A 24,765-nucleotide genomic window follows, 5' to 3' on the forward strand; every position below is an offset into this window, starting at 1 on the left:
ACAAAAATGTCTGCATTATCTGAAGTGACCTGATGTGGAATAGCACATTCTGCACCCATGCTGGTGGGTACCAGGAACAGAATATGTCCTTCTAGTAGTCTGTATTTTTACAGTCTGTGTTGGAAGTGGTAGCAGAAAATTTATAGTAACTGAGGAGGAGGGCCTTAACACTTTTTAAACACTTGATGATTAATAAAATGTGTCAGTTGGTGTCATAAATACAAAACGATATTTTTGTCTTGATTGTGTATTTTGGTCTTGATTAACTTCTAAAATACATTTGAGTTTCCAGATGGTGATAAGCTTGTGATAAGTTTTATCTTTAGAATTAGGCATGTGTATGTGTGCACATAATTATGAAGTTGAAGTAACTGCTAATCATTGGGGCAATACACCAGAGTGTGATGGACTAAAAGGGTGACTGGACATGTGCTCTGTCCCACTTGCTGGATTTATTAATTGTTACAGGATCAGTCAGCTGGACATTGTGCAGAGTTCCTGCCCCTATGGCACTGGCAATCCTGTGGACTGTGCCAGGTAATCTCTGCCTCTCCACATTCCTTCTCTTCCCAAATCAGTCTTACTTGTCCTTGTGGCAAGATTAGGGAAGCTCAGATAGAGTGAACATGGCTCCCTACTAGAGTGTTGGGTTTGGGGTTTTGTTTTGGGCAAGACCATAAGATTTTTTTTTTTTTTTTCTGAAAGGTATACACTAAGTGGTTTGAATTTGCTGGTGGGTGGATGGCATGAGGTCTGCATAATGACTGGAGGAGACACTGGTTGCTTTTCAGTTGATTTTGGTGAGTACTAGGTCAGATCTATTGTGCTTAGAGCAGAGGATTTTGGATTGCACGGGTGTAGAAATATAGGATTGCTGGCTTGGTTGGAGCCCTGGACTCTTTCTCCCCTGTATATCTGGGTCAGTTCCATTGACTAGGTTAGATAAATTCTGGATCATAGGTACTGTAATGAAGAGCAGAATTTGTCCCTCTGTGTCTTCCCACAGACCAGTATACAGTAGAGCAACAACAGCTTTGCTTGTCTGTTTTCCCAGTTATTGTCCTTTCTACAGTCAAGAGAATGGAATTTTTTTTTCCTGAAGAGATGCATGCTTGAAGTATTGAGAGGGGTGCTGCCTATTTTCAATAGCTTCAGTAGAGATTACATTGACAGACAAGCTGTAACCATTAGCATGCAGATCATCAGTAGGATCGAAGCTTTCTTGTCCTGCTGTAGAGCTTTTCTGTCTCATGCAGAAAAGGCTATTAATATTTCTGGTGCAGCAGCAAAAATGTAATTGCATTAAAGAAAAATAACTGAAAAAGTCGGGGCTTCTAGAGCTATTAACTCTTTTGAGATAATACTCGTTTGAGATGCTAAATTAGCTGAAATAGATGATATAAGATAGACATGATTTAATTAAAATTGTCTTCATATTTGGCTGTCCTGATCCAGCTTTTGTGGTTTTTTTTTTTTGGTTTTTTTTTTGGGTTTTTTTTTGGTTTTTTTTTTTGGTTTTTTTTTTTGGTTTTTTTTTTGGTTTTTTTTTTTGGTTTTTTTTTGGTTTTTTTTTTGGTTTTTTTTTTGGTTTTTTTTGGTGTTTTTTTTTGGTTTTTTTTTTTGGTTTTTTTTTTGGTTTTTTTTTTGGTTTTTTTTTTGGTTTTTTTTTTGGTTTTTTTTTTGGTTTTTTTTTTGGTTTTTTTTTGGTTTTTTTTTTGGGTTTTTTTTTGGTTTTTTTTTGGGTTTTTTTTTGGTTTTTTTTTTTGGTTTTTTTTTTGTTTGTTTGTTTTTTTTGTTTTTTTTTTTTTTTTTTTGTGGTTTGTTTTGTTTCATTTTTTTCTTTGTCTCCTCCCCAGAGCACATCAGTGTTGCTGGTGAGTCTTTCCCCATTCTCTGCCTGTTTCATGTACACTTTTAAAGAAAAAACTTTCAGAGCAGAGAGAGGAGAATATTTGCAGAGGATGCAAAGCAAAAATATATGCGGGGCTATTGTGTCTAAATGATTAGTAATGCCTGAAGTCCATATATCAGTATAATGTCAGTGCCTTACAGCCTCATCCATCTCCAGAATGCTATAGCCAGCGTGTTAACACAGTACTGTGAGAACTCTTTGTGCAGCTGGAAAGGTCTCATTCCCCCCAGTGTGCCTGGGCACCAAGGGAAACAGGCCATAATTCTTGTTTGTCTAAACTAACTGGGTTTTTTTGCCACTGACAGTCTTTACAGAGGCATTTCCCCCCATCCTTTTAGGTTTTTTTTTTTTTTTTTTTTTTTGTACTCTTCAGATCTTTTGCTTGTTTCTGCATTCATTGGGATGTGACCAAGAGATTTATTTCAGGCTCCCATTCCAGCTGTGAGGGGATCTCTTGTCATCAGATTGTACCTCAACCACTCCTACTTTGCCAGAATGGTTTATGCTTGGTGTACTTGTTCAGCATTTTGGGAGCCCAGAAACACTGCTTAGTGTCAAGCCATGTGTGTTGTATGTTGGTTAATGACGAGTCTGTACTTTGATGCTGTCTGTTGCAGTTGAAGCTTTCATTGCAAGCAAGTTATGAGCGGTGTTTTTGGAAATCTTTGAGAATTTGGGTCCAAATCTACTTCTGAGACAGTTAATACTTTAATCAGAAGGCTTCAAAATGGTCCACAAAGTAGGTCCAGGTTTTCTTTTTCACTCTATAGCTAGGAACACTGAGGCATGGTGGGAAGGGTATGTGTGCTGGGATTTTTTTAATGGTTTCCCACCAGGCTAGTGGCACATTTAGGAATAAAACTGGAGGGGTAGGGTGGATTTCTTGAGCTTATATGATCTGAGGTTTGCAATCCCTTATAGGCTTGGAATAGACGATATGCAAGCTAGATATGAGGCACAGCCCGGTTCCCAGCACTCAGCCCAAGTAACGCCTCTGCAGCCACCTTCAAGTGTGCTCTCTGCTTGTGAGAATGACAGTTGTGGACAATCTTGTGTCCTGTGGAGTGCTCCTGACAGGAAAATGCTTCTGGTGCAGATACACAGGGCTCTGAGAGCTCCTTTTGAAAGCTCCTGTACAAAGTGTTGCCTTCATGAGACCAGACTGAGGTGGAGGCCACACCTGTGCCCAGAAGTCCGTTTTCTGGAATAGCAAGCTGGACTTAATCTAGATAGTGTTGTGCCTGGACAGCTTTTGCCACTGAAAGTTTTACTGGATCAATATAAGTGGGAAAAAGGTCTGCCTCTTATCTTTTCATTTTCTTTTACCTCTGTGTCCAGGTCTGCTAGAGGCTTTGGCAGCAAATCTAAGTTTACTAAAATAAGGAAAAAAAACCACATACAGTGAAACTGTATCCTTTCTATGGTCTTGCTATGTCAGCAGAGCTTTTACATGTTGATCAAGGCTGATGTGCATGATGCATCCTGGGTTTTTATTCATGCACCAATGTTTAACATAGTTGTAAATTAAAATAGCACCTCTCTGTAAAGTATGTTGTCCCTGCACTTTGCTTATTCTTCTCTTATTGCAGTTTTAAAGTCAAAGTCAGGAAGATATCATCAGCTGTCGCTGTGAGGGGCTGCAGCTGCTGGCTGATGCTCTTCCAGATCCTTCCCTTTTAGACCTCCATGTTTCTGTGGTGCCTATGGGACATGGTTGATGTTCATTCCTTGAAAAAGAAAACCTTACTACAGCATTTCATGAATGTGTTTGCTCAGAATGGCCTCTGATCTCAATCTAGGATCTTTTTGAGTTCCTATGAAATTCTGGGGCATTAGAAACAATGCTTCATGCAGTGCAAGGTGGGGAAATGGAAGCTACTTAATGTGTTTGAAAGGGTATTTTTTTACCTCAGTCTTGGAAACAAAACATTTCACATCTGTCTCGCTGAACATGTGTGATTGTTTGCCACAAGTACACAGGACAAAGAACTGCAGTTCTTTGGCATTTTGAAGAGATGGACGTCTTGTCATCACTGCAAGGCATCTAGGAATGCTTTTCTTCATACCTTTTCTCTCCCTTGCTTACCTTTAAGTTTCTGTGTCCCCCTCACAGTCAAGCGTAATAAAAAATATATCTGTGTCTGGAGTTCTGGTGCTTGTTTGCTTCTTGCTCATCTGTCAGATTAATTTTGCATTGAATTATGTAAAATGTTGCTCTGTCACAAGTTGTGGCTGGTAGTGGATTGCTTGCACACTACATCTGTTCAAATGTTCAGGGGAGGGACCACTTTAAAATTTCAATTATAGCCTAAAAATACATGTGGTGCCTTTTTTTCACATTTGATTCCCTTGCTGGAAATAGCAGGGTTCTGTCATGTTTTCTAGCTGCAGGTAGTTTTAAGCACCAAATAATATGTGAGTACAACTCAGGGTTGTACTCACAGGTCAATGTCGCAAGTTGAGCACTTATGCCCCAAATGCATCTCACTTTCTCATATGCAAGCAGGGCAGCTGCAAGGGAATTGTGCTGTAAATGAATGTGATCTGAGAACTCCCTGTTTCTGCACTCATGGCTAAAGTGTGACTGGGACTTCTTGTGAAGGGTGTTGATCCAGAACAAAGGGTGCAAAGATGAGTTCCGGTTCAAGTGGACCAAAGCAATTTGCTATCAGGAAGGAGGGGTTGGTTCTTGCCTTGCTTTTGTCTCTGTTCTTGTTCTTCTGCAGTGCCAGGGCGCACTCCACCTCTGTGGCTCGGCTGAAGCATGGTCCTGTGGCAGGCACAAAGCAGACCAGATGTTGAGGGCAAGGAGTCTGATGGGCCTGACACAGAGCAGCAACAGTGGTGTGTGTTACAGAGCTTCTGTGAACCTGAACAGTTGAGCATAGGGAGGGGATATCACCAGCACAATAGAAAAGCAAATTACTGCTGAAAACAATTGCTGGCTACCAAAACTGAAAATTCTGACAGATTTACTCAAACTCAAGTGTGAGCCTGTGCATGACCCCAATTATCGCCTCACTTCTGCAATTTCTTTGAAATGGGTTTGTGTCAGATACAGGCTACATGGGAGCTCCAAGGTATGGATGGAGAAAACACTCATCCTTTCATTACTGCTGGAGTAGGCATATGTACACCCATGTCTGCAGCATGGTAAGCCAAGCACAACAGTTGTCTGTAGCTTCCCACTTGTGTTCTTCCCTGCATATCTTGAAATGCCTTCTACCAGTACTGTGAGCTTGTGGTCTGTAAGTTGGTCCTGTGGCCTCCTTTCTGGGACAGACAGTGTTCTGCTTTGTAGGGCACTGGGCTGAGCTGTCTCTGTGAGCAGCATGCCTCTCATGACATCTGTATTGGGATGAGTTGTGCCCCTGCAATGTTCTTGTGTGGGTCATCTGCTATGTTGGGAGACCAGGTTGTAGTAAACTGGCCAGATCAGTAAAACTAACCTCCTTCCTAGCATATGCCCATAACTTCAGGAAGTGATTGGAAGAGCTGGGACTTCAACCTAGGAAGCTTCAGGCTTGCTACTGAATGATCATGTCTTTGGATAATGTCAGTGGAACAAGGACAAGCATGGTGGGAAGGAAGCGATGGTCCTAGTGACAGAGGTGCGACTCTAGGAAGATTGGTTGAGTCAATTGAGATCTCTTGGTTCCCTCAGGATTCTGGAAGTAGGCTTGCTAGCTCATTTTTGATTTACTAACTTACCAACTCCTGAAGAAGCTCTTCTGACAGCCCCCACAGATGGGCTTGTGCTACAGAGGAACCCAGAGACAAGTGGTAGGCGGTGAGAAGAATTTGCTGTACCAGTTGATCACCACCATGGTTGTAAGGGTTTTGTGTTTTGTGTGGTGGGTTACAGTTAACCTTGGCTCTAAGACTTTCTCAGTTTTGGAAGCTAAATATGAGTATACTTTCAGGACAGAAAGCAAAGGCATAATTTAGGAGGAGTAATCTCTCCTAGGGGAATCTGTTTCATCAGAAATATTTATGCAAAGGAAAGCCAGTAATTTCCCGCTAAATGGATACACATAGCCTAGCATGTGTTCACAGAGGCGCAGGACTGACTTTCCAAGTGTTTGATCTCTGGCAGAGCTGGCTGGTGACATGCCAGAACATTGAAGGTCATAGCTTTTGTTGCTTCCTCTTCTGCCTGCTGGCCCTTTTGTCTCGCTGTGGTGGTGCTGGCATGCAAACTACACCCTGCTATTCCATGCTGGGCTATTCCTTACAGTTCCTGGTGCCTCTTTAGCTGGAACTGGTGGTGAAGCAGGCAAAAGCTTGTCAAAGCACACATCTAATTGAATTTTTAGATCTTGAAAATGTGGGATTTTCAAATACTCCCATTAGTGAGCGTTAGTACTGAGGAGAGACATGTCACCAGGTAGGGTTTTTTGAGTCAGAATTTCAGTATAATTAAAAAGAGATAACTGAACTTAATATTGTTAAAAGAAATGCTTTCATGAAATAAAGAACACCACTGGAACCTCTGGGTGCATGTAGGAAGTGTGCTGAGCCATTGCCTGCAGCTTGATGTTAAGGCAAGTGAAGCTTTTTTGTAAGTATGGAAAAAGGGAGCTGCTGCGCACTGGAGCTTCTTACTCTTTGCTCTGTCAGAGGTTCTTCTGGAAGGAGGGCATTGTACTTCTGAAGGACTGAGCAGAAGAAACATGTGGATTCAACCGAAGTGTCAACATAACTAGCAAAAGATTCTGCAGTTTGTGTTGGAATAATAAACTGATAACTAGAATTTTAATTATTAACTTACATTTTTAATACTTTGCCATGTATCCTAGTTAATTTGCAAATGAATGTTCTTTTGCAGTGTTGCTGTGCTTTTCATTCTGGCAGTCACCACCTTAGGACTGGGTTATCAGTGCTAACACATACTTCAAATTAAATTGAGAGGTAACAGTGAGAGCAATTTATCTTCAGCAGTAAGGTAACTTCTCCTAATTCTCAATCGTGTGTCACTCAATCCCATTATGACAGGAATATATTAATCCTTTCTTATGAGCAATTGAGTGTGCCACTTTCTACTGCTAAGGCTTGCATTTTTATAATGCATTATTGTTTAATATTGTTAGGGTTTGTGTTTCACTACTGGATATTCTTAGCTGTGATTTCTGTCTTGTACTTGACTGCTGTTGCTGTTCCTGAAGTACATTATTCAGGGGCAATACCTCTGGAGGAGGACAGTATTTCCACCTGTGCACAGGACTGACTGGCAAGCACAAGTAATTAGTTGACAGCATGACCAAGAGTGCTTAGAAGCCATAGGAGAGTCTGTTAGGACTTTTCTAGCAAGACTGGCAATGGATTTGTTTGATATTTTTATTTTGATCTTTCCATGCTTGCTGTAGAACTGCATTGGCAGAAGCAGTTGTGCTGCTTGGCTTTCCCAGGGTCTACTACAGTGCTGGAAGTATGGGTGTTGCCAGTTCTCCTTGAAGGAAGGCAAGAAGACAAAGCAGATATGACACTCACATTAAAAACAAATGAATCTTGTTTTATCTTCATATATTGTCTGGGAAAAAAAAAACCAACCCTCCTGATTTACATTAGTCTGAAAGAGACAGATTTCGTGGCATCCAAGAGCTCAGTCTTGGGGTTGGACTTCTGGTGAAGCCAAACTGTGAATGGAAAGTTTAACTGATCTGGCTGTAAAAATTTACATTTGCGCAAGGAAAATTTAAACTTATGTCAATTTATACAATGTTAATCTCTGCAGAGGGGATCTTCATTGCAAGACCGACAATTTGGGTCATGTTTGAAATTGATTCAGAGACTGGTCCTTGATAACTTTGGATCCGTTTCCAAAGCTGACTTGCGAATGAGATTGAGGATCAAAGCCTAAATGTCACTTTGTTTATTGAAGATGAAGGTGAGACTGTGTACTTGTAAGCATTATAAGAAGAGACCTCAGTATAAATAAAGTGCAAGTGGCATGGAGAATTCTGGTGAAAGAGAATTGTTGCTAGGAAGTTAAAAGATGAATGTTTGAAGGCAGTGGCTTTGGCTGTGTTTGAAGTTGTAACATTTATGAGTAGGGATGTGCTGCCTTTCTTCAGGGAGGGAGGCTGGGGAGGATTGGGTAGCCTTCAGAGGACAGCAGCTTTGGTGGGGGATAGTCACTTGTAGCTGCTGCTGCATCATTGTGTAGAACTAATGTGCTTATGGCTAACAGTGATGAAAAGCCAATCCAGAGAATGTTTTCAAAAACATGCTTACAGATGTGCCTGTAGCTGTAAGTTACACCTTTAAATCACCCTTACAGGCACAGCTTTCAAAATCAAGTCATTGGCATAGCTGAAGTGGAGGAAAGCACTCATCCCATAGAATCATCTTCCTGCCTTTGCTCACCAATGTGAGGTAATATACTGACAGCTGGGAGGGGAGGATGAGCAGCACGGGAGTGCCAGGAGGTCTCAGGTGGGTGGGAGTTCTTTGGGAGATGCTGTGAAAAAAATCAAGGGTAAAACAATTGGATGTCCATTTGGAGCAGGAGTCTGTTCATTTTTTTTAACCCATTTTGTATTTCTTATGTTAGTTTTCTGTATGTCACCTGATGTGTGTCACCTGCATACAGTTGTCTTTGTCCTGCTCTATCTGCTCCAGCCCCACTGCTCTGGTATCTCTAGCACTTGCCTGTTTGATCAGGCAGTTCATCAGAATCATGTTTTTTGGAGGGATGTGTGTGCCTCAGGCAGTTTTTAGGAAGTGTGATGCCTTGGCCCATGAGGTCAGTGTGGTGTGAGAGCTGCTGGGGAGCTGCAGGTGCAAACAGGCAGCAAGGTCAGGGCAGGTGTCACCATGCACAGTCACAGCCAGGTGAGCTGTCAGGATGGCCCTCCCTCAGCTCCATCTGAACTTGAGTTTCAGCAAGAAGCAGATTTACTGTTGTCTCTTAAGTTTATTCCTTCTATTTTCCCTTTCCAGTAAGTGAATCTGGAGGGGACTGTAATAGACTGGTACAGGGAATAGGCGCGTCTGCTTAGAAATTGCAAAGAATGTAACATTTGGCGATAACGGCTGTATCTTTTTTGGCAGGATCCAAAGAGCTCATAAGGTACTTTCTCTTCATCAGTGATCCAAATTTTATGATCACTTCTGTGTTTTGGAAGCATTCTCAACAAGGATGAAATTATCTAATTATCCAAGATTTCCTATTTTTTTAAGAACTTACGAAGTTTTGAATGTGAATTGGGTGCTGAAAATGTTCTGATTCTAGGTCACCTCTACATCTCCCTTGGGCATAGATAGCCCTGAAAGCCAAGAGGATATGTGTCAGTCTAAGCTGCTTCAGGGTCTGCTGTCAAGTGAAGACTTCCTGGGAATGCTCTGTGATGTGGACACAGATAAGATGAGAAAGGTTTTTAGGTTTTTTTATTTTATTTTACTTTTTTTATTCCAAGCTCAGTGTAAGCTGTCTGACCTCCAACATGCTCCTAACAGTTAGGTTTTGGTGGTGCTATGAAAACTTTTTGTTTCAAACTGTTTCTGGTGTCTCTGAACAAGCCCCAGAGTCTTAATTAAACATTTTTGATCAGGCATGACTCCACGATAACTCTAATCCTTTGCCTTTGGTGTTTTGTTTTATTTAATCACTAGACTATGTCTCTATGTAGAACACTGCAGCACTCATCTGACTTCCTTTGTTAGTATTTCATTAAAAAATATTTTAACTGACCTTTTTCTGTTTTTATTTAACTTTTCAGTGACCTATTCCTTCCTTTCCTTTTTCCTATCTCCTGCTGCAAAATTGCTTGTTTTCAAAGCTTACTTGCCTAAGGAAGTTGAAATTCTTGAGTTCTGTCTGCTTTACCCAATTGAGATGAAATTGTGTCCCTCAAATGGCTCCCAGGGAAGCAGGGAAAATAAACTTTGTGACCCCTCATTTTTCAGAAGGCAGCCCATGGCATTGAGCTGTGAGGATTGGTGTTCCCTCTGCCTTGTGAAGCTGTTCTACTTGGCCAAGGTGGTCAGCCAAAGGGACTTCATATCCTGGTGGTTATGTCCTCTCCTTCCAGCAGCACGTTTAATTGCTGTCCTCAATGAACAGTTTAATAGTTTCTTGCTTTCACAGCTACTTTGTGTTAGAGAAATTCAGCTAAATGAGAAAGGAGAAAACTTAAAAGCTCTTTTTGTGTGTGTGTATAAGATTGTGGAAAAGCTATTTAAGAAGAAATCAAAAGAAAAGTTTCTCATTTCTTATTTTGTCACTGAGCTACGGCAGTCTTTTTATAGCATGGTTTTGTAGGATCACTATCAGCTGGCTGACCTACAGCATCTGAGAAAGTTTAAAGTACTTGGCAGCTTGGTTTTTGGGCTCTGCCTTCAGCTTTCCAATTAGTGTCATTAGAATTCAGAGAATTTAATATGTAAAATACTTACAAAATACTAATGAGTTCTTAGATTGCTAATGTGTATTATTTATTTAATTCAAAATGTACCCTTCTGAAGTGACAATCAGCCCTCCTCCCCAGGGACTCCTGTTTACTCATCTAGCTATATGTATGTGAAAGATCACCTGCTGAGTCATCCTGGTCCATGCTGAGCACTTTTCACTTATTTCCGTACTTTGCTTGTAAGTTCTGACACTTGGTATGGCTGTGGTTATGTTAGGATCTCGACACAGTGGGAAATTTGTGAGCAAAGTGAGACCTAATTTGAATTCAATATCTGAAGAAAGCATGCAAACCTGAATTCAGAAGTCTCCTGTAAGACAACCACTTAAGTGCAAGATGGTTCCTTCCTGCATGCTTTGTTGCGGATGGGACAGAAGTTGTGCATGAGCTAGTAGAGTAGCATTTGTCCTGGTGTCTGAACCTTCTCAGCACTGTCTGATGGTAGGCCCAGGAGGCTGTACAAACAGTGGATTACACTGCTGAATACTCTCAGGATTACTGGTGAGGGCCTCATGCTGGAGATATTTGCCTGTATCAGTATATTTTACACTTCTATGCAGTGCCACCCTATGTATTTGGTTGAGTTTGTTGCTAAGTAACTTGAAACATCTTCTAATTTGATGTGAAATAAATGGTACTAAATGATATTGAGATGAAGAACTAGAAGGTAATCCATGTTCATTTTATCAGTGAATTGTGCATGTGAATTTTATATCTAATATAGTGGAACAACACTAAAAACATTTGGCATGTGCTTTATGTTGGCTGAGGGGATGCATGGCTTTAATGCTAATTGGTGACAGTGGGTATGAAGCACTGGTTGGCAAATGAGGGAGTTCCCTTTATAAACATGTTTTTCCAACATGCTGTGCTTTTCTTGCTGTATCTCATGCTTCATGCAATGATGTTTAGGAGGTTATTTGAATACAGCTTAGTGCTAATGGGCTGCAAGCTTAATTCATGTTGTCCCTGTTGTATTTGGGAATTTCCTCTTCTGTCCTGTCTCTCCTTCTGTTCCTGGGTATGTGATCACAGCAACAAATTTTAAGTTATCCTTTTTATCCCTCAAGTTTCTTACTAGTTATGTGACTTTATTTTTTTTTTAATTTTGGTGTAATTTGGCAATATCTGAGTTCAGTTGTCCGCAAATGTATCAACACAACTTAAGATCTACAGACTATAATGTCTCCTATCACAGGGAAAAGCTGTGTTAAAAAGCTGATTCACACCAGAACATTTGGAGACTTGTGAAAAGCACAATCTTTGGCTGTGTGAGTTGGGCAAATTAAGTGGCTGAGATAAAGTCCTGTAGATGAAGAGCAAGGTGACTTCAAAGGTGTGTCAACCAGGTATGCACCCTGAAAGCTTTGAATGGTTAAAAGAAACCAAACCAACTCAGCTCATGGTAGGCTATGCAGTGTGAAATAAAGCACATGACAGATTTCATCAGGGTTTGCTGTAGAACACTAGAAGGACAATGAAACACCAGTAATAATTAACATCTTCAAGGCTGAATTTCAATGTGAAGCATACACCATTAAAATGAATGAGTGCTTGAGGGAATGCCTAAGAGAAACCCCTGTTTGTCAAGCAAAGGTTCATTCTTACAGATATGCTGTGTATCTCCTGGTAAGTAGATACCACATGTGTAGGGGAATCAATGCCCTGATAATAGTATGTGAAAGTGGTTTTAATTCTCATTTTTAAAAATAATTGACTAGTATTTGAATAAAGAACAAATTTAGTGAACCATAACAAAAGAGGTGAGGTTTTTCCCCACCCCTTAGTTAATTATTAAAGACTGCCCTAACAGTTCCCAACTCATCTCTTCTATTGGCTGGAGGGAAACGAAGAAGGAATTTGAGTTGCATACCTGCAAGTTGCTGAGTATATTGAATGAGGTGGGAGGTCACCTGGCTTTGTGTCCAGTTTCCAGTTAGTGGCAGGGAATTGTTTGTAGAAGTCGAGTACTTAGCCATGGCTCAAGCAAAGTGGGTTCTTCATTCAAAACCTGCATGTACCGTTTGCACTGAGAGAGTGGAAGTGGAGTCCCAAAATACCACACCTTCTGTGTTGACACCATAAACTTTTGGACTTTCCACAGTTTAGAGGGGAGGATTTTTTTCCAAAGCTTGGCATCTGGCTTCAACAGGAACTTTCTGCACCAACTTTCTTAGGTCAAAAGCACTCAGTTAAGCAGCTGTACCAGGACTCCTCTGTAGGCTCCCAAGCTTAGATCATCACAAGAATGATGACAGCTGCTTCCACAATATCCTTGTTTGAAATACACAGAGCTCCTTGCTATAAAGTCCCTGGGTCTTTTTTTCAGTGTTAGCTGTAGGTGCTTCACTCTGGTGAGGGGAAACTGCTGCTTGCAGATGTATTTACAAGAATGACACAAGATGAGGGAGACTTGATTAGTTTTAAAAATGATGGACAAATATACATACTTTGTGCATGAATAAATTAGCCACCAGAAGAGTTTTTGCAAAGAAGGAAGAAAAATAAAATAAATGAATGTTAAACCTTTAAATACTTTAAAAAAAAGTCTTAAAATATGGCTACCTGCAGTAGTATGAAGCAATGATCTATCCTGAACTTGACTTCCTACAATAACTAGCCTTAGTCATGTCTTAATGCAGCCAGGCCCTGTGGCAGTCATAATTGCTCTAGTGCACTTGGGAAATAGATGGGTTTTGCTTGAAAGGAAACACTGAATTCTGGATCTCTACTGTTTTGTTACACAGTCTATATGCTTGAAGAGGGAAACACTATTAGATAACTTCAGTTCCAGACTCCAAAGACTGATTTAGATCTGTATGTCACAAAGTACATAATACACAAATAAGTGATAACTGCACCTATTCTTGGGTCTTTCCCGTCATGGTGGGGGGGATTTGTTTTAGTCTAGGTTTTTTTTGTTTGTTTGTTTTTAAGAATTTACCCATTTTTCTTATTCCAAAAGTCTAAAATATGACAAGATGATGGTACAAGTCGATGGCAATGTTGCTAATGACTTTCTTAGACCAAATCACAGATCCTCTTGGGGATCATGTGGACTGCAAGGGAGAATGTGGGCATGGACTAAAGCACATCCTGAAAATGTGGAAAAATACATTAAAAAAATCCTGTTAAGGTTCTGACAGCAAATTTTCACTCTGAATCTCTCCCATGTCAAACCACCCTCATTCCCTAATAAATCAGTTAAATGAACATTTGGCTGCATCTGTGGCTAAGCCCAGTTCAAGCTACTGGGTGTGGTTGAGCATTCCAGTGCTGTGCTCAGTTCTTTCTTGTGGCCTGGTCCAGTTAAAGTTGGTCCCAATTCTCCTTATCCAGCAGCCTGATCCAAGGGCCATCACTGTAGTAACAGTGCATTGTTTTTCCCACTAGGATGTGCCCGTGAGACATTAGCTGCTGTGTAAAAGCATTATTCTGTTAAAGTTGGTTGTTGAGTTGAACAAAGTAAACTGTAACATTAATCACTTTTTTCAGAAGTGGGGAAAGTCTAAAAAAGCCTTTGGTTCAGTATTTTTGTTGAATCTACTTGAAGAGACCTAAGCTAAAAGAAGACACTACTCTTTGATAGATCCTACTTCTGTGAAAGTGTTTTGGAGCAGGAGCCACCATCTCTTCCTGCCTTGAGGCTACTGAAATCAAAGCTTCTCTGCCTGTTGGCTGGGACTTCTACAAACAAATAATTACCTTTTGAGTGTGTGTCTCTGTGTTACCTTGACCTTGAAGCTGTCTCTCCTATCACAGACTATGTAGTAGAAAAAACTTGTTCTCTAAAGCTGGTGGCAGTTCTCACTATCTGTACGTAGCAGTAACAGAAAATTGCTTAGTGTCACTGTTGTGCCAAAATAAGGCCAGGCTAGAATGATAGAATATGGGAAAGGTCATACTTGTGAAACCATGGCAAATACTAGATAAAGCTTGTTGTGATTTATCGTTTTTCCATAGTTGTTGTTCTTCTCTTTATTTTTTTGCTAGTAATTTAGACCAAGTGTGCTTTTAAGCATGGTACTGCAGATTGCTTGTGTTTTAAACAAAGCACTGCTGGTTACTATTGGTTGTGGGAGTGCATGGCTTTGAAACCATTTAGGCTTTTTACTTTACCAAAGTAAATTAATTTGAAAAACTCCAGGTGAAGAGTTGTTCTGTATAAGATACAGGCAGCCTAATTATTTTTCTTTTTTTTTTTTTTTTTTTTTTTTGTTTGTCTTTTCCTATTTTCCTAACTTAGCAACTCCACTGCAAGTATTTTGTTCCTTCCACTGAAAACTTAGATTTCTTCCATCGAGATTTCAAATTCACAATTGCTTTTCACATTTAACTTGATTCCTGTGTAATCTCACTTGTGGGCTCTGGAAGCTGGGAGCACTTATGGGCCTACAGGCTGGAGTGAGAGGTGGTGGCAGGATCTGGCCTCCTTTTGCAGCAGGCTCTGTGGCTAGAGGAGACTCCAGACTGCAGTGGGGTTGTCATTTATCAGCACAAAGCTAGAGCATCTAAGTTGACTGACTCATCCCCTTGCTTGTGACTCACTTTGTCTTCTCTTTCCTGAGTGGAAAAATAACTCCTTTGTTTCTAATAGGAACACAAAGTGACAGTCAGACCATAGATACCACTTTGTATCAGACACACATTTAGAAGTATTTTTATTACAGGAGCCTTGGTATCCTAGGAAATGCATTCTTATATGGCTTGAAGTGAGGGCTGAGTCGAAATGTGAATTGTTTCAGCTGTTGGGACTGGGAAGGATGCCCTAGCACAGAAACTGAGTAGATTGTTCATGATTGTATTGGGTTCAGTGCAGAGCCAGAGAGTGAATACATCTCCCTTGATTCATCTCTGGTCCTGTATACCATCAGCCATTACACCTCTCGGGGTATTTCAATCAAGTTCATTATTTCTCCTTTGCAGTATGTCAGTAGAAGTGGATTTCTCTTTCTGTATCTCTGATGGTCAGAAGAGCCTCTTCCTGTGTCAGTTCTTTTCTGTTTACTTAGTTGTTTTTATTAAAGGACAAGACTTTTCTCATAGGAGCTCTTATACTAGTCCTCTACTTCATTTATCTAGATCGGTCTCCACTGGTTTTCCAGTGTAACATTGTAGCTGCAACCTCCTCTCCTCCATGCTCAAATGTATTCTCATGTAACGTGCACCAAGGAGCTGATTCCCCAGTGTCTTACTGTGCATTTACATAGGAGACTCTAGGGGTTAATGAAGTCCAGTTTTGTGTCAAACCAAGTAATGCTGTCTTGTATCTTCATAGAAGTTTTCTCTCCTGATATTAAGTTCAATTTTCATGTGTATTTTTGTCTATTAAAGGAAACTTTCAGAACTGCACCACAACTGGCTCTCTCTGGAAGAGCTGGTGTAGTCCTTTTGCATTTGCCTCTAACATGAGCTCCCTGGCTCCTGTGCACAGGTGTGCTTCTGTGGGCACTTAGGTGGCCACCCTCTCTCCTGGAAAGGCCTCATGAGCCCATTGCAGCTGCTGAGTCCATAGCCTGGCTTGGGATCTGAGAGGGTGGGATGGAAGCAGGCAGCTGACAGAAGCCACTACAATTACACAGGCCAGTTAAAGTAATTTAGCTTTTGTGCAGAAATAGATGAATAATTCTGTAGGGGGAGGGTGCTTAAGTGTTCAGTTCTTTCACAATAAATCTGTTTCTTTCAGATACCTCTAAAATACAATCTGCTATTCCTGCTGAGTCTGCAGTCAGGTCTGCATATATTAGCCCCTCCCACTTTCAGCTTACTAAATTCTTTTTTATTTAATACTTACATTGAGGCAACAGTGAATGACAGAAACTTACTCCACTGAAATTCTAAGGATGTGTATGCTTAAATGTGGAAAAGGTCACATTGACTGACGCCTGACATGTTGATAGTAGGTCTGTGCCCTAGGCTCTGTGTGCATCACTGGGGTTTGTGGGTTGTGTGTGTGATGATGGATGTAAATATAATTTCTTAGGCTTGTGCTTGCTTGCTGTTGCTGTAATTCACGTTTTTCCTTGTGACTCTGGAATGGCATTGCTATGGCTGATCTTTTTAAACTACTGGATACTGTTTCATACTAGAATTACCATGGGCCGGGCTGCAGGGTGGATCTGGCTGGGGCTCAGGGAAGATGCAGCCACGTCTGGTTTCCCAGCTTGTGTCGCAGGGAAGGAGTAATGGTGTGGGCAGCTCTTTTCCACTCAGTTGTTTTATGCCGAGTCTTGTTTTTCATGGCAACTCATGAAATCATCAGGGTACTTTCACATCTGAGCCAAAGGAGTGTGAGGGAAACCTCATGTTGCATCTGTCTAGGGAGGTGTTTCGTAAGGCAGAACAACATACCCTAAATACTTTACAGAAAAATAGAGAGTACTTTAAACAAGGATAAATAATAAAGGTGCTGTCCAGGCTCCCTTTAGCTAGTCAATACAACAGATCCAGACTTTTCTGTGAGGAATTGTATGAGGGTTGGATTCAGGTTGTGAAGAATGATGTGATCAGAAACTGAAACAAAAGTCTGTCTGAACCATAACAGTATTTTGTCAAGACACTTTTCCTGACCTGGCATTGCATTACAGGGCTTTAGCATTTAGACTGAACTGCCTGAAACTGTTCTTCATCTCCTTTGTAACCTGAACTTCTCCACACATACGTGACCTTCAGAAGTCCAAGTATATGTAGAATAAAGATAGATGACTTTCATTTGCAATAGCTTTTTTGTTTGCTTTGCCTAAATTGAATTGTCTTTAAATCAATAGCTGATTTATTTGAGGTTCACTCAGTGCTGTTGACTTATTGACCCTTTTCTAAATGCACAGTTTATTAAACATTAGATTAGTCCTCACACAATCTGGTGGTTTAAGTTTTGAATTTTCTTGCATTGAAACTTCCTTTCTTTTCCAAAACTTTTTAGAAAGTTGCTAACAGCCTTCAGCCCACAAAATCTATATAAAGAAGTTTTTGTTGCCTCTGAATTTGTTAAACCTACATTAGTGTGAGATGTTACTTGTTTGTAAGACAGCTCTTGTAAATTTGGTTTAAAATGTTGTTCAGAAACATGAGACAAGAGACTCTCTTCAACTTGCAAAAAGACAATCCAAGACACTCATATCTTTTCTAGAGAATGATTGTCAGAGATTGCTTAGAGTTCATCTAAGGAACCTTTCCCATGTAGCAAGTATGGAAATGTGACATATGAAGGAAACATTTTTAAGAAGGGTTTAGGCATTCATTCTTTATTGCAGGATTTCAGCCCCAGGAGCTCCCCCTCTTCCTCCTCTTCTTTTTCTCTTCCTTCTCTCTTCCAAATGTTCAGATTTGATCTTGGTGGCTAAACAGGGACTAGGTAATTGAAAAAGTCCATTATTCATGGATGAGGTTCTTTTGTAAATCTGTGTTCCTTAAGCGACTGCCCCAAATCCTGCTTCTTGACACTTTCCTTTTTCTAAATGAGCCTAGGGGATTTCAGAACATTTGGACATATTCTGATCTCTTTAAGTGGCATTGCTGCTACTGCTACAAGCCTACTGTCTTGTTGCAATGAGCTGGGAGAGCTGAAGAGTAGCAAAGCAGCATGGTCCTTTCAGATAGCATCAGTGATAAAAAGTTGAGGATGATCCTTAGACATCTTGGCTCATGGGTGTGTGTTGTAACTATTGAGGAAAAGGATATGTTCACCAGGTACTTAAAAAGAAAATTCTAATCACTGCATCTCTCTTGAAGACCCTCAGAGTATGAAAGTGTTGGCATATTTTGGGCAATCCTTTTCAGTCAGCCCCATGAGAGACCACATGAACATGTAGGGTAGAAGCTGAAGACTAAATCCTAGTTAAGGCTAAATCTAGGATTTGCGTGTTATCTGTTTTTTGTGTGTGTATACTGGATTTTGTTCATCAGTTGCTGCTTAGCCCAAAAGGAGGCCAAAGTGCATGCCTGCTGTTCTGTGTCCTTTATTCTGCCTCCAGTGCAAATAATCCCATGATGACAACTGACAGAGGTGCCGCGAGATGCTGGTATACAATTTAATTTTTTTTTTTTTCTGCCAATGGTGTAGATGGAGGAAGGGGGAAAACAATGTTACATTTAAGACCAAACCATGTTGCGTCATTTCTTTCACAGAAGTGAGGCTTGTGGCATTTTTTCGTGGTCCATGAGGCAGGAAGCCTAAGTTGCCTTCTGAATTTCTGGCTCTGCATGGCTGGTTCCTATGGCTCCCAGGCAGATGTGGCATGAGGAGCATCTGGGCTCTGCAGGGGCTCCTGCCACTCATCTGAGCTCATCTGCAGCCCCAGGGTGGTGGCAGCAGGCCTATCACTGAGAGCAGCTGCCTTGGGGAGGAGGGAAGCTGCAGGTGGAGGCAGGATTCAGTCAACTGCCAATGAGGCAGCTGCAACATTTATCTGATGCTGCTGCAGTCTGAATCCCTGATCGCTGGGAGGAAGAGGAAGGGGAAGGACTGTATTTAGTTTACCCAGCCGCAGGTGTGTAAGGGGAGGAAGCTGGAGGCAAGACAAATGAAAGGGCAGAATTTCTTCCTAAAATCTAACCTAAAATCACTCTCCTTCAGTTTAAAGCCATTGCCCCTTGTCCCATCACTACATGTCGTTGTAAAAGGATAAGATTACTTGCAGGTCCCCTTTAGGTACTGGAAAGTGCTGTAAGTTCTCTCTAGACCCTTCTGTTCTCCAGTATGAACAACTCAGCTTTCTCAGCCTGCCCTCATAGCAGAGGTGCTCTAGCCCTCTGATCACCTTTGTGGCCCTCTGGATTTGTTCCAGCAGGTCCACATCCTCCTTATTCTGGGGATCCCAGAGCTGGATGCAGCACCACAGGTGCGGTCTCACCAGAGCAGAGCAGAATGGCAGAGTCCCTTCTCTCACTCTGCTGCCCACACTGCATTTGGTGCACCCCAGGACACATTTGGCTTTCTGTCTGTAAGTGCCCATTGTAGCTCATTCGAGCTTCTCATCCACCAACACCCGCAAGTCCTCCTCAGAGCTGCTCTTGATCCATTTTCCAGCCAGCCTACATTTGTGCTTAGGACTGCCCTGACCTTTTGCTTTAATGACAATTATTTGTCATGCTTCTGGTTTTGAACTGCTACCACACAGCACTGAGATCTCCTGCAAGGCTCAGATAGGGTACCTTAATTAAAAAAAAAAAAAAAATCTGCTGTACTGTATACATTTAGAAGTAATTTAAGGAACTTGGAAAGCTGCTGATCTCTGTGAGGGTATTTTCTGTTTCAAAGAGATTGCTGCTACTTATGGCAAGACATCTGTCATCTGAGCAGCCCTGGAAGGCACTGAACAATAGACATGTTCTTTGGCAGGTTTTATGGTCATCAGCAACCAGTGGAAGGTCTCCACTCAATAGCAGTTATGCTGATGTGTGCAAGCAGGTGTGTACTTTAGTTGTCTGTCATATAGAGTCTAAGATCTTAACTTGTGCAGTTTCTAGCTCAGGACTACTATGTTTGTAGTCAAATCCTGATGCACCATTGGAGAGATAATTTGTCCCTTCTGTTCAGATGAGTAAAAGGCTCTTGGAACAGTGAAGTGCACTCACCTGACACAAGCAGCGTCATGGGGAAGTTTGCTGATGCAGCTGTGTATTTTGTGCTTGGAGCACCGTCTCAACGTCCTCCTTTCATCTTCCCTGTCAGCATTCCCCCCATGCAGTGTTGAATTTCTGCTTTATAATGAGTGCTAAGACATGTGGCCTTTCCTTGTGGGGAACACTGGTAGTCTCTCTCTCCTCTGCTGCTTACATTCCCAAGAGTTCCGGGAAGTAGATGACTTTGAGATTCCTATGTCATGTTCATTTCTGAGTTACTCTAAAGTTAACAGGAATTGAAGCATGCACAGCTAGGGCTATGTCTGCACAGAAATAACATCTTATGCAGAAGAAGCTTATAGCTTAGAAGTTTGGCTTTTATATTCCAATGCCTATCTTCAGAGCCGGTAAGAACCGGCAATTTCCGTCCCATAGGAAACTTTGATCTTTGAAAGGAAAACCTTGAGACTGTGTCAATGCAAACAACAACTCAGAGACTTGGAGCACTGAATACTTTTTCCCTGTTGCTGCTGATTTCTTTGCAAGTATCCTCTGTGTGTCTGGAGGCTCTAAGACCTGGGGCTTTGAATCCAGGCAGGGTGTGCACTGGGCGGAAAGAACCATGTGTCATTTGAAGCCTGGTATCTGTGATTTTCTAATTCCCTGCACAGCAGATTTTATTGGGTTTTTGGAGAAGGAAAAGTCATGTGATAATATACCTGGCACTAAGAGGCAATAGGAGTACCATGCCTGGAGTCTTTTGTAGAGAATGGTGAGGTCCCTGGAAAACACCATAGCTGAGTATATTCTTGTTTAGGAGCAAGGCATCTGAGGAGAGAGCCAGAAATAGGGATGAAACTTCAGTTCACTTGTCATTTGTGATCAGGCTTTCAATAACAAATCTGGCAAGAGCAGGGAAGATGCTGTACAGATGGTCTAAGAGAATGGACAAATAGAAGAAGTGAAAACAAAGATTAACTGGCAATTATTTTCTTGTGCCTGCAGTTTGGGAGAGTATCCTCTTTGAAAGTGGACTTGCTTCTGAGTGCATTTTCCTTAGAAAATGGAATATTTTACAACTCAAATCTGGTCTGGATAGTTTAGCCCCAAAACTTTAACATTCTTTCATTCTTTTGAGATCATTCTTTTGAGATCATTAAAAAAAACCTTCCAGCCACATTTGAACAAATAGCTTTTCACTGAGTGCTCACCTTCATTTTAATATAGGACTGAAACTAAAAGGCTCTTTTTCTCCCTGGTGATGTGTGTGCCAAAGAGGAAAAGAATTGCCCTGTGGACTAAATGTGGGGTAACAGGAGGAGATACTTTGGTAGCTGTGTGTTTATTAATTCTCAACTCATGAGCAAGCTGCAGGAGTTCAAGTTACTGCTCATTTGCTTAGCGGCAGAATCTGCCCCTGTGAGTTCCTGTATAAATCTCCAGTAGTCCCAGTTGCCTTAACACTGAAACTGGTTTAGAAGTGCCTGTCCAAGAGCAGGTGTGGGATAAAGAATGCCTGTCTCAATTTCAGTAATGGTATGTCTTAATCCTTAGCAAAGCTAAGAATGAAAACATGGAAATTGAGTTTAAAGACATCAAAACATCACTGTCACTAGAAACCCCTAGGCAAATAAAATTCTTTGCCTGCTAGCCTTATATACTTTTTATTGCTTGTAGTGAGATGGTTGGTATGACTGAAAATAAGCATCAATTTAAGTACTTGCAGAATTGGTACCTAGAAAAGGATGCAGCCTTCAGAAAACAAGAATATGAAGTTAAATTTGACTCCTTGTCTTCCCAGCCTCTGTTCTCTGTATCAGAATTTGCAGCAAGGCCTGCAAGATAGGGCCTGTCTTTGTCCTGAACAATAAATCATTTTTGAACACTCTTCAGTGTCAGACATTAAAAAAAAAAAAAGGAAGAAAAAGCCAAAAAGCTCTGCCCCATCCTGTCTAATATGCATAGAATTGAAGTTCCAAAGATAGTTTAAAGATGAAAAGTTAGTCTATGTAGGGTTTTACAGTGTCTTTTTGTTCATTCAGTTTCTATGAACATTATGTAAACCTTTCTTGAAAAATACTCTGACCACACTGCTATTATTTTTTTTTAATTCAGAAAGTTGTTCCAAACTGTTCAGGCCCAGATCCACATAAAATCATATTAAGTTAGGTACCTGCTGGCAAAGTAGTTCAGTGTGTGCTGGTGATAGGGCTTCCCTCCCCATCGCTGCTGGGGAGTTATTGCTGTCATTATCAGTAGGAGCAGCAGGGGCCCAGTGGTCTTCAAAATTAGGCTGATTTTACTTTACAAAGTAAAAAAACATATGCTGGAAGTGCTAGCTGGTACTGAAGTTCTACAGTGTACAGTGGATATTTGTATGTATTGCACTGCAGTGATTTGACAGGCTTTTAAAGCATTCACATGGTTTTTACTGTTGTTGCTGTCACCATACAAAGCAGTGCTGGAGAGGATTTGTTCCTGCTGCAGTTACTGCTCGTATTTCTGCATGAGCTTTTACTGGATCTGTACCTGAGCCTGTAATGGGTGGGTAAAGACTGATAAGAAAGATGGGGACAAACTTTTTAGCAGGATCTGTAGTGATTGGACAAGGGGTTATGGTTTTAAACTCAAAGAAATTTTATTTAGATTAGATACAAGGAAGAGTTTTTTTGCAATGTGGATGATGAAACACTGGGAAAGGTTGCAGAGAGAGATCCTGGATACCCCATCCCTGGAAACATTCAAGTCAGATTGGACAGAGCTCTGAGAATCCCGATCTGGTTGAAGATGTCCTTTTTCACTGTAGAGAAGTTGGATTACATAGCCTTTAAAAGTCCCTTCCAAGCCCCAAACCATTTTATGATGTGACACTTGAGAACTATGGATTTGTCCACTTAAGCTCTTTTACTGATTTTAGTAGTGATGAAATACTTCTGTTCCTGTGCAAACATTTGTTTTGTTTCCAAGTTTTCTGGGCCAGATTCGTTGGCCAGGGAGGTATTTCACAGCCACTGATCAAAGGCTGGGCATGGACACGTCCTAACTTGGACAGCAGAAATTAAACCATTTAATGTGAAGCGGCAAGAGTACTTGTGCTCAATGAAGGAAGATGGAAAAATCCACTTAGAACATTTGCTGCTCTGTGGATTATGCAGAGATTGTGGAATCTCCTGGTCATACAGAGTCAAGGGATGGGCAGCCATCCCTGGAAAGATATCAGACCGTTAGAAGATCCTTTGAAGGAGGCAGTTGGGAAGAAATGCAAACAGTGTGTGAAACTTCATGTCTTGTGGGGGTTTTAGAGGTTTTGCCATCTGACAGAGATTGGCCCTAAGTTAATGAACTTGGGGGAGGATCCCTGTGTGGGGCCAGTGCTGTATGGGCAGGCAGGTTAGATGGTCACTGTGGTCCATGTCCCAGGTTATGTCTTATTTGTAGGAGAGCTGTCAGTCACTGGGAAAGCTTCTAACAATGCTTCTCAAGGCATGTACGCTGCCATCAGAAAGACCCTGGCATGTCCCCACTTACTGGCTGTAGCTGGCTGGTGTTTATACTTCTTTTATTTTGGGAGCCACCTGTCTTTGAAGGAGAGTGGGTTACTTTGTTGCTTCATATAGGTAATAAATAACTGCTGGTGATGAAATGATTGCTTTGTTGTAACTGTCATTATCAGAAAACCTGTCACAAAAAAGTAATCTACTCTTTCATATTTTACTAGTTAACTAATTAAATTTTATACTTATTAACTGTGTTACTTTCATCCTGACATTGTCTTTTTAAACAAAACAAAACAAAAAATTCTTTCTTGTCTGGAGTAAAATTTTAAAAACTAGATAGCAATATTGATGCTCAAAGCATGGGAAAGTGGAGAGCTTATATGAAATGTTCTATCATTGGCTTTGCTTCACACATCAAAGCAATTCATCCTAAAAAAAAAGGAAAAAGATAATTAGGAAAGCATGCAAAGTACAAGAGAAACATTGTTTAATTAAGAACAAGATTTTCATACCACTCTATATGGGGAATTAGCTGCAGAGAATTTAGGAAAACATTTTTTATAATGAGAACTTCAACTAAACACATTGGCTTCTTAAAAAAAAAAAAAAGAAAGCATTGGATTTTAGGGTATATAACTGCTTCCACAAGGGGAATATCTCTGTTCCTAGGGGGATTTTTTGCTTCCTGTGATTCCATGTTAGTCACCAAAACTCAATCAAGAGGGGAAAAAAGGATATCTTTAACAGTGAATGCAGTGAAGCAGTGGGACTGATTATCATCGATGTGATAAATCCTCAGTTGCCCACAGTGTTTACTTAAATTGGATGGGATTCTATATAATGCGATCCATGTTAGATGAAGGTTGTTGAACAAAGAGCTGTAGTGAAAGCAGAGGCTTGATTTATGCAGAATATCAAATCCAATAACCATTTTACTTTTGCTGGAAACAGAGATCTGTCAAAAACTGGGCAAAGGCTGCAGCCTATGTTTGTTTCTTGATTGAAGCTTCCGGGGACTATGTAAGGCCTCTGTGATTTTGTTCTATTTTTGTTCCATAGCTGAGAGCCTAATGTGATTTTATGGGTTTGCAAATCGTGTTTCTGGCTACTTCTGTTATATTTAACATTAAAGGAGAAAGACTCTGAATTGTCTGTTTGAAATGTTTTCAGCTATGAGATCACTGTAAAGCTGAGAGCAACCAGGTTATTATTCATTAAAATCACATGGAAAAACTTGCAGCATCTGTGGGGCGGGTTGTGGTCAGAGTCAGATATGGAGAATTCATTAGTACCGCATCTTTTTAATTTCTGCTCCATTTCCAGGAGTCTCAGTATTATTTAGCAAGTGTCTTGGGAGGCTTGTATCACAAGGCTGGAGGAC

General features: G+C 40.9%; 1 protein-coding gene across 2 annotated transcripts in view; it reads left to right on the plus strand.

Annotated features, from left to right (window-relative positions):
* The window catches only part of CHST11 (carbohydrate sulfotransferase 11), a 158,949-nt gene that overhangs the window by 8,911 nt on the left and 125,273 nt on the right, over window positions 1–24,765 (plus strand). The window contains exon 1 of one of the 2 annotated variants that reach the window (XM_063154343.1): window positions 723–800. The exons of the other annotated variant lie outside the window; for it this stretch is intronic. Coding sequence (XP_063010413.1) covers window positions 761–800 — 40 coding nt within the window. The 5' untranslated portion in view covers window positions 723–760. Of the gene's footprint in view, window positions 1–722; window positions 801–24,765 lie in introns of those variants that run through there. 2 annotated transcript variants of the gene reach the window in all.

Source organism: Melospiza melodia, chromosome 4 (assembly GCF_035770615.1).
Source record: "Melospiza melodia melodia isolate bMelMel2 chromosome 4, bMelMel2.pri, whole genome shotgun sequence".
Lineage (NCBI taxonomy): Eukaryota > Metazoa > Chordata > Aves > Passeriformes > Passerellidae > Melospiza > Melospiza melodia.